The sequence below is a fragment of the Trichechus manatus genome, unplaced genomic scaffold (assembly GCF_000243295.1).
Source record: "Trichechus manatus latirostris isolate Lorelei unplaced genomic scaffold, TriManLat1.0 scaffold00172, whole genome shotgun sequence".
NCBI classification, from domain to species: domain Eukaryota; kingdom Metazoa; phylum Chordata; class Mammalia; order Sirenia; family Trichechidae; genus Trichechus; species Trichechus manatus.
This window is the reverse complement of record NW_004444108.1, coordinates 2,301,925-2,312,146: the sequence shown is the minus strand read 5'-3', so window position 1 is coordinate 2,312,146 and position 10,222 is coordinate 2,301,925. Positions and strand designations below refer to the sequence as shown.

Here is a 10,222-nt window from a genome sequence, read left to right as displayed (position 1 = left end):
AAAAATTAAAAACAAAGAATTTTCTGACCAAAAAAAAAAAAAAAGTGCTGATTTTTTGGATTCTAAGTAATGTATTTATCGTAATTTCCTTAGGGTATCTTCTGTGATTGTAAACATTCAGCCTTCATGAAATTGGGTCACTCTCACCCCTGTTCAGTTTCTAATTGAAATGTCCATTAAAAGAAACCATTGGTTTTATTATATACATTTCTTTATATTGATTCAAAATTTTATTAAATTATATGTAGAATAAAACAATCCGTTACAGGTCAGTGTGATCTATGTTGGTTGTTGGTTAAAATTTCCTTTGTGCCTTTTTATGCTGTTTTATGATGCACTGCCATACTTTATCCAAATCTGTGTATTGGTTAGAGAAGCGCTGTGTTTTTATTTCTATTTTTATGTTAAATAAATATCTCCAATAATGGTTTAAACATACTATGTTTAGTTAGACTAAAACATTAGTAATATACATTAATATGGATTAACATTTTTCTCTAATAAGTGTTGTCGTAGTTTTCATTACAGTGTTCTGAAATCATCAGTGGTTACTTTGGATATCTTTCTGCTTGAAATGAGGATTGCATCCTCTAATTTTTTTATTATAATTTGTGTGTTCATGTGTGCTTGTGCATGCGTGTATGTGTGTGTACAGGAGAGAGAGAGAGATTTTAACATGCCAGAAAATGTATATAGGTCAACACAATAGAAGACAAAGAGCTCAAGGAACTCACACTTTAATTAGCATCAGGCACAAAGGCTAAGTTCATGGCTATATAATCAACTCAACTTGTATTAAAGTATGTATAGATGTTAAATATTTTCATAAGAAGTCTATGAAAAAGTGAGGATTACATTTTTGCATAAAGCCATTTCCTATCTCCCTTGTACTACTAGTCACTGCATCCTATTAATTTTTCTTTGGGAGTTCTAGTCCCAGTTCCATTTCTCTACAGATCTTGTCACAAACTGGATTCTCACAATTGCCTGAGAATGGCCTCTCCTCTCCTTAGACTACATTTTATACCTTCCTAGATTAATCTTTCTAAAATATTACATTTAGCCCAGTCTTCTGCTAATTCAACACCCATTCCCCATGGTTTTCCATTGCCTTCACAGTTTAGAACAACCTGGATCTAACTCAAAGATAGTGTGTGCCTCCCTCTCTTCAGTTATAACCTAATCCTTCATAATTCACTAATAATCTTCTCTATCCAGATAATGTGTTCCCACTTTTGCACCTGTCACTCCATCTTTTCAAATCCTGTCCATTTTTCAGTGTTCAGTTTTTATGACTGTAATGAATTGTCTCAGAACTTAGTGGCATAAATAATCACTTATTATGCTCATATATTCTTTGGTCAGGAATATCGAACAGGGCACAGAGAACAAGTTGTCTCTGGTCCACAATAGCTCAGCCAGATGACTCGAATGCTGGGAGCTGAAATCATTTGAAGGGAGCCCTGGTGGCACAATGGTTGAACAGTGGGCTGCTAACAGAAAGGTTGGTGATTCGAACTCACCAGCCCCTCCCTGGGAAAAAAGACCTGGCGATCTGCTCTCGTAAACATTAACCAAAACCAGAAACTTAACCTGTTGCTGTCAAGTCAATTCTGAATCATAGCGACCCTATAGAGTAGAATCACCCTATAGGGTTTCCAAGAAGCGACTGATGGATTCGAACTGCCGACCTTTTGGTTAGCAGCCGTAGCTCTTAACGACTGTGCCACGTTACAGCCTAGGAAACCCTATGAGGCAGTTCTGTTCTGTCCTATAGGGTGGCTATGAGTCAGAATTGACTGGATAGCACACAACAACAACAGACTATTCTAGGCCATGTTAAACCTTCTCTGTGGTATATTTTGATTTATTTCCTTTAAATGAAAAACAATACATGCTTATCGTAACACTTGAAGCTGGAGTGTATAGAGAAAAAAATCAGTATCTTTCCTCTTTCATTCCCATACAGAGGATAACAATTTTGATTTGGTGTATTCTTTCACAGCTTTCTCCATGCTCATTTTGTATACTTTTCATTATTATTCCTTACATTTATTATTCATACCATAATTTATCATTCATGAATATGCAAAGCTCGTGGTTATGTCAGTAGAAAATTTTCTATGTGATTTGATCATGAATTTTTGCTTTAAGAGGCCGATTTCTAGACTTTGTGGGAATATGGTAAATTTGATACTTTAATTCAAAGGTGTTTTTTTTTTAATAGATTCACAAAATAAAGTCTTGGTATGTGGGTTAAATTTTTCTGTTGTGTGTTTCACACTGTTCATTTATTTGCATTATGAGAACAGATGGCAATCCTATGACAGAGCTGCATAAAGCATTATGACTACTACTAACTAAAAATTGTACTAACCAAGTAACATGCTAGGATCTCAGCCTTGCTGAATTTTTCTAACAGAGACACATAATTTATATTTTCCTAAGAATTGTAAAATTTCATACACTGAAAATTATTAATATTCTGATTTAGACATAACATTTTCAGGTGGAAAATAAGCACATAGTATATTGCCTTTCAAACTCTCCCCAATATCAGGGATATTCAAGGCTTTGGGACATGAAATGAAACTAAGAAAATGAAAATTCATCAAGTAACAATAATATTGTTCCAAATTTCTGACTATCTGTAATTCCTTATTTAACCAGATCCTATTATGTGAATAAATTAAACTCAGGTCAAGTTATGATGTTTCTATGACAATGAGAATTATTTTTTCTTCAGCTATGTCAGCATAGTTTTATTTCAAATATTAATTTATAGAATACATGAGTAATTTTAACATAGTTGGAAAGCAAAAAGAATGCTTGATAGAATATTCAGCGTTACATATTTATATATAACTATTATGCATTTAAGATGGCTGATCATACTGAAGTGATGAAAGGCATTCATCGATATCCAGGAGTTCGATATCCTGTCCTTACTCCTAATCTTCAGGGTTTTCACCGTGCTGTAAGTGTGCTACTAGTTTTTCTAAAATCCATATGCCTCTTACTGTTTTCAAGATCTTTACATAGTAAAAGTGTGTCATATGTAACTCGCTTATTACCTTACACAGATACGATGCTAATATACTGGCACAAACATGGAGATAAGTGACTTTGTGGCACAGTTGGGGACTACAGTGCTCCACATAAATATCTCATCCAGTTGAATCCTCCAAGATTCAAAACTTAAGAACACAATTGTCTCTTTTGATGAAATTCTTTCTAAAGTGTGTTTCCCTGCTGAATAGGGAATACAGATTATAACTTAAACATTTCTCAATGCAGTGTTATAATTAATATCATTGAACTAGATAATTATTTCTGTCACCTTCTTTTCTGTCAGCTTTTTTGTTGTTGTTTTGTCCTCTTATGTGAAGCTAATCATTGGCATTGTATCTACCTCTAATATTTCCTTATTCCTCTTGTAGCTTGTTTCTCCCAATATTCTGTGACTTAGAGATTTATATGTACAAAAGTTTTAATGATTACACGTAGAAGAAGAATCAATGCAATTTTGAGAAAAGGCTTGAGGTGTTACACTTACATAGTTTTATTGCAAGTGTTTTGCAACAGCTATTTCTGGTGTTAATGGAGTTTTTTCGTTTCTGAATTTGAAACTATGTGGCATATAGTTGAGGCCATGGGGTGCTAGTTGGTATATTACTCGTTAATATATCTTGTTAGAACCATTTATTTTCATTTGTTAAATTTGATATAATTTTTTATTGCATTAAAGTAAAGAGAGAAAGAGGCATTTTTTTAAAAGCTGTATATCTTGCTGTCATCCAATCCCATCATAGTAGGGAATGTTTCCACCTTGAGAAAGATACTAGTTGAGAAGACAATTTCAGGATAGCTTAGAAGGCAAGCAGTGGAGTGGACAAATATTGGCTTAGGAGTCAGCCAGGGCTGTGTTTAAAACAACACCAGAACTTTTGCTAGCTGTGTGACATGGTGCTACCTATTTAGCCTCTTTGAGAGTTTTCTCATCACTGAAATGGGCAAAATAATACTTGGTTTACAAGGTTATGGATTATAAATAAAACATGCAAAGTAGTCCTCTAACAGTAGTATTGGCACATAGTATATATTGAATAATTAAAATTTTTATTTTAGAGGTGGAATTTTATTTTGGATAGAAGAGTAAAAGCCAATATATTTTTAAAATGTTAGAGGAAAGATGATAGAATAATGTTTTCCCCTTAGTTTATTAATCAGGGAGAGGAAGGAACCCAGGCAAGAGTGTTAGAGACAAATTAACAGAGGGTCTTAAAACTCTAGCTGGAAAACTAAGAAGCTTGACATTTGGAAAAAAAAGCCACTGGAGAAGCTTGGGGAAGGAGAAGGATAGAGAAAGAGACAAAAGAGAAAGTTGATTAGGTTCGTATTTTGGATTTAAAGACAGACAAGGAGATTAAGGAGGCAGACACATAGGAGTATGGCTATAGCAGTCAAGGTATGAAACAACGTAAGCTAGGTTAAGATACAGGAAGAAAATATTGGACAAAATCTGAATGATAAATTGGGAAAAATAATTGTTGGATTATGGGAAGAGAAGAAAAAGAAAGAATTTACTATCCCGTGTTTATAATAATTGGCTTGAAAATAATGTTTTCCATAGATTTTCAGAGATTTTATTGGGGTGCCTAGTATTTTCCATAATTAGGGTTGAAGTATTTCTGAAGTTAACATGTAATTTAGGAAAGGCAAAATTGAATTGGAACAGCATCAATGTGTTTTCCATGCCTCACAGATGTATGAGTGTTGCAGTTTGTGGAATCATTCTGTTATTACAAAATATTTTACGTTTGAAAAGATTGTTTGTGGGAGGATGAGAGGAATCTAATTTTTTAATTCTAAGGCAAATGTTAAAGATTACAAGTATCATTTATATTTTTGAAATTTTTAGTTTTTGCCTTTACATTGCATTTTTCAGGTTGCTGCTGGCGCCACTGAGATATCAGTGTTTGGTGCTGCATCCGAATCCTTTAGCAAGAAGAATATTAACTGTTCCATCGAAGAAAGCATGGAGAAGTTTGAGGAGGTCATTAAATCTGCAAGGCACATGGGTATTCCAGTACGAGGGTACTTAAGAAATCCCACAAATTCTTTCTGTTTAGTTTGCCTATATTGTTAAAGCTCATTATGAACTATTTAGATGTTCTTTAACCAGTTACAATAATATACATAGGGTACCTTATTTGATCAGGACCATCTTATATTGTCACACATCTTATTAATATCAATTAATGATTATTAGTGTATGTCAAACTTGTGAAGTGTGTAATGCAATTGAGATAAGAGGAGTTAACATGCAAACTTGACATTATTAACCATTTTATTAATATTCAGTGATCCAAATGCAGCCCTCTTTTGTTCTCAGCCTAGTGTGAGCTGAAAAATTGGTGTAAACCCATAGTAGCTTTTAGGAAGGAATCATTTTATGTTTCCTTTGATCTTTTTTTTTTTTTAAAGAGACATAACATTTTATTCCAAGAACGTTTCATGTAAAATTTCAACAGAGTATGTATGTAAAACAAAATTAAGCCCTTGATCTGCACGGGGAAGTTGGACCCATCAGTTCACTCATTAGACCTCCCTCTCGATGCTTGACTTCCCTGCCTTCTCTGTGGGACCCTGAAGCACCCCCATAACACCCTGCAGAACATTGTTTAGAAACCCCTGACAAAATGCATTCAGAAGACAAAAATAGCTGTAGTTCTCCACTATTTTCTATTAAGTATCATATTATTTCTGTAAGTGCAGGTGTATTAGTGATGCCCATGATTCTCTCCTTGTCCTGACTCTTTCTTGTAGAAATTGCATTGCTCATGGTTTGAATCATCACTTCTTCATAGCAGGATGCCGTGTTTACAGACCACTGGGGAAAGCAAACTGACCTAAGATCCACAAACCCAGTTTTCTCTCTCAGCGGTTTAGAAACGGGATACCAAACATGAGTACCTGAGTTAAAAAATCATGTGATTTTGCTGTTCAATTCAATGTTTTGGGGGTTCTTATGATGGCTGTCATTGTTGCTAGCTGTTGTCAAGTTGGCTTCAACTCACGATGACCCTGTGAACAACAAAACAGAAGTTGCCTGGCCTCGGGCCATCGTCACAGTTGTTGTTATGCTTGAGTTCACTGTTGTAACCACTGTGTATTTTGAGTACCTTCTAACCTAGGGGAGCCCTGGTGGCACAGTGGTTAAGAGCTATGGCTCTAACCAAAAGGTCAGCAGTTTGAATCCACCAGCTGCTCCTTGGAGACCCTATGGAGCATTTCTACGCTGTCCTATAGGGTTACTGTGAGTTGGAATCGACTAGACAGCAACAGGTTTGCTTTGGTTTTATTTTGGTCTAACCTACGAGGCTCATCTTTCAGCACTATATTGGACAATATTCTGTTGTGGTCCATGGAGGTTTCATTGGGTATTTTTCGGAGTAAATCATCAGGCCTTTCTTCCTAGTTTGTCTTAGTCTGGAAGCTCTGCTGAAACTTGTCCAGTGTGGGCAACCCTGTGTGGTGTCATAGCTTCCAGTATCATAACAATATGCAAGTCACCACAGTATAACAAACTGACGGGTGGATGGCGGTACTAGAATGTAGCCACATGCAAATCAATGAAAAGACAGAGTAGTGGTAAGCCGGGAATGGAAAAATGCACGAGGCTTTTAGTGATGAGAGATGTACAGTGAAAGAGAAGAGTGAAAACCTCCTTTCTTTTTGTCTTCATCCAGTACCCACAGTTGCAGCATCTGTTGAGACCAGGCTATAATTCCAGGTCATTATGTTCTTTGAGAATTCTTAAGAAATAATTTGGTTTCAAGAGATTCATTATTTTCCTGTTAATTTTATAAATATAAAGATATGATAAACATACTGTGTCTTTTTAATGAATTAAAATGCATAGCATTTGTAAGAGAAGGCTGAGTACCGGAAATGGATTTAGAAGCGGTTTGTAATTCCTTTGATCGAGGTAAACAAAGCTCATAGTGGCAGGAAAAATTCAGTGGTTAATGAGAAAGACAAGTGGATCCAATTTTGAGCGAGGGCATTAGGAAAGGATTGGAATTGGGTCAAAGTTGCTTGAAGGGTGTGTAGAGTCAGACTACAGCATAGTGAACTATCTTGTTCATTTACTTTCTTTAGTTTTTTTAAGCCCCTTTTTCTTTTCCCCATAGCTAGTCTTCAACATGAGTTTTTAAAGATATAGACTTACTTGTACAATCAAAATAGATACATATCATATAAAAGACTTGGCAAGAAAAAATTAAAAATAATAATAATATATTAACATAGACAGGACATAAAGGATGTTCATTTTTTGGGCAACATTTATATAACCACAATCAGAGAGGAAAGATGTACCATAAGTCTCTAAGGAATTTTTAAACATGCCTGTCCTTTAAAAGAAAAGGAGAATGAAGATCTTATTTTAATATGTGTTTAAATGTGGAGTGTAGGTTTTAGAGTGATTCTCATTGGCAAGTTGAAGAAAGGAAGAAACGTAACTGTAAGAGGTAAAGTGCACGTGCATCTCACCCTCCAAATAGAAAGGTGTTTTGTTTTTCTGTTGAAAGACAGGTGTAAACATAAATTGCAGGAAGTTAGCTTTTATCATCTTGTTGTTGTTAGATGCCTTTGAGTCAATTTGGACTCAGAGAGACCCCATGTGACAGAGTAGAACTGCCCCATAGGATTTACCACATTCACTAAGCTGTAGTTTTTACAGGAGCAGATCACCAGATCTTTCTCCCTCAGAGTGGCTGGGTAGGTACAAACTGCCAGCCTTTCGTTAGCAGCCTAGCAATTAGCCATTGCACCACCAGGGCTCGCTCTCTCCCTCTTTTTTTAAAATCATCTTAGCCTTCTCTATGGGTTGGAATCAACTCGACAGCAATGAGTAAACAGGTTAGCCCTCTCTATAAAATAGAAAAGTTATTTTAACAGATCTAATCAACCAAACCAGTTTCTGTTGAGTTGATTCTAACTCATGATGACCACATGTGTGTCAAGAGTAGGAGGAAAACAGCACAATTTGACAAAGGCAAAGTCATAGAAGCTTCATAGACACATGTAAAGTCCCTGAGGGACTGAGTTACTGAGCTTAGGGCTGGGGACCATGGTCTTGGGGGACATCTAGCTTAATTGGCATAGCATAGTTTGTAAAGAAAATGTTCTACATCCTACTTTGGTGAGTAGCGTCTAGGGTCTTAAAAGCTTGTGAGTGGCCATCTAAGATACATCTATTGGTCCCATCCCACCTGGAGCAAGGGAGAATGAAGAAAGCCATAGACACAAGGGAAAGATTAGTCCACAGGACTAATGGACCACAACTACCACAGCCCCCACCAGACTGAGTTTATCACAACTAGATAGTACCCGCCTATCACCAACAACTGCTCTGACAGGGATCACAATAGAGGTTCCGGACAGAGCTGGAGAAAAATGTAGAACAAAATTCAAACTCACAAAAAAGAAAAAGACCAGACTTGCTAGTCCGACAGAGACTGGAGAAACCCTGAGAGTATAGCCTGTAAACACCCTTTTAACTCAATACTGAAGTCACTCCTGAGGTTCACCTTTCAGCCAAAGATTAGACAGGCCAATAAAACAAACAATAACACACACAGTTCATCCATATATATGAGAACAAGTGGGTACAGTAGCCCAAGGTCAAGGATGAGAAGGCAAGAAGGGACAGGAAAGCTCGACGAATAGAAATGAGGAACCCAAAGTTGAGAAGGGAAGAGTGTTGACACGTCACAGCATTGGTATCCAATGTCACAAAACAATTTGTGTATTGATTGTTTAATGAGAAACTAATTTGCTCTGTAAACTTTCACCTAAAGCACAATAAATTAAAAAAAAATAAGAAAAGAGCAACAACTCAACAGAAACATAAGAGAAAGACATGGACAGTTAACAGGGAAATAGCAGTGGTGTTGAATTACATAGAAGGATGCTTCAGCTTGACTTAGAAGACAAGAAATATCCATGACGACTCAGTGAAGTACAATAGTTCACCTATCCGAAGTTGCAAAAATAAAAATGTTGCTAAACCGGAAAAAAAAGTACCAAAAAAAGGTAGGACTGTGTTCGTTGGGTTTTCAGTGGCTGATTTTTTGGAAGTAGATCACTAGGCCTTTCTTCTGAGGTGCCTCTGGGTGTACTCAAACCTCCAACTCTTAGGTTAGCAGTCGAGTGCATTAACAGTTTGCACCACCCCACCCAGAAACTGCCAGTAGAGCAAATAGAAATTCTAAATCCTTTTCAACATTTATTGTTGAACCATTAATAAGGCTCCACCAATAGAGAAACAATTTCTAGCCGTGCTGCAACTTAAATAGTTCTCCGGTCTTTGATCAGAAGACTGTAATGTATATGTGCAAAATGAACAAGAAGTGACCCACAGAAAAATGAAATCTTCAAAGTACAATGGGGGCTTTATTAGTGATTTATAATATGTACACATGTATTTTTTCCCATGTGGGTTCTGTTCATTTGGAGCACAATTCCTTAATTTTCTAAAGCACTGTTCATTTTAGAATTACGTCTTTCAGTATGTGAGTTCACTATTTGTACATTTGAAAATTATCCTCTTCTTCCCCCACATTTTTGCAGACTTTTAATTATATTTTCATTTTTCCTGGCAATTTAGATTTTAGGTACTCATTATTATAAGTCATAGGCCTTTGGTACTCATATAAAGAAAAATCCATGCTGAACTATTATAGTAGATGCCTCAGCATGGCTTACTATGGCAACAGCTGCATCAACATATACTTGATCATCATCTAGAAAAATTTATGTCGTCAGCTGTCAGATTTAAAGGCCATAAGGCTGTATACATTTTATAAATGCTCACTAAAACCATTTAAATCTTTATAAAAAATAGTAAACATTCATAGGGTTTAAATAGTAGCTTTTATTAGAGTTATGAAAGCTATTGTTTGATTTTCCCCCCTTACCCAGCACGCGCGCGCACACACACACACACACACACACACACACACGTGTACACATTTTACATACCTGCTCAGAACTTTATGTAACATCTGGGACACATTCTGAAAAGATACCATGCCAAATCCATGACATAAACTCCAGAGTCAGCTAACTACTGCTGTATGTACACTACATGTGAATGAACAATGAAATGTCTACGTTTTGGACTTAATTCTTTAAAGTGTTAATTCATGTGACT

General features: G+C 36.1%; 1 protein-coding gene across 3 annotated transcripts in view; it reads left to right on the top strand.

Moving 5' to 3' along the window:
• Positions 1 to 10,222, top strand: part of HMGCLL1 (3-hydroxy-3-methylglutaryl-CoA lyase like 1) — a 191,927-nt gene that overhangs the window by 102,309 nt on the left and 79,396 nt on the right. The window contains exons 4-5 of one of the 3 annotated variants that reach the window (XM_004386822.1): positions 2,882 to 2,977; positions 4,949 to 5,097. The exons of 1 other annotated variant lie outside the window; for it this stretch is intronic. In XM_004386822.1, the coding sequence (XP_004386879.1) occupies positions 2,882 to 2,977; positions 4,949 to 5,097 (245 nt within the window). The remainder of the gene's footprint in view (positions 1 to 2,881; positions 2,978 to 4,948; positions 5,098 to 10,222) is intronic. One more of the 3 variants, XM_012558534.1, reaches the window with a different exon arrangement.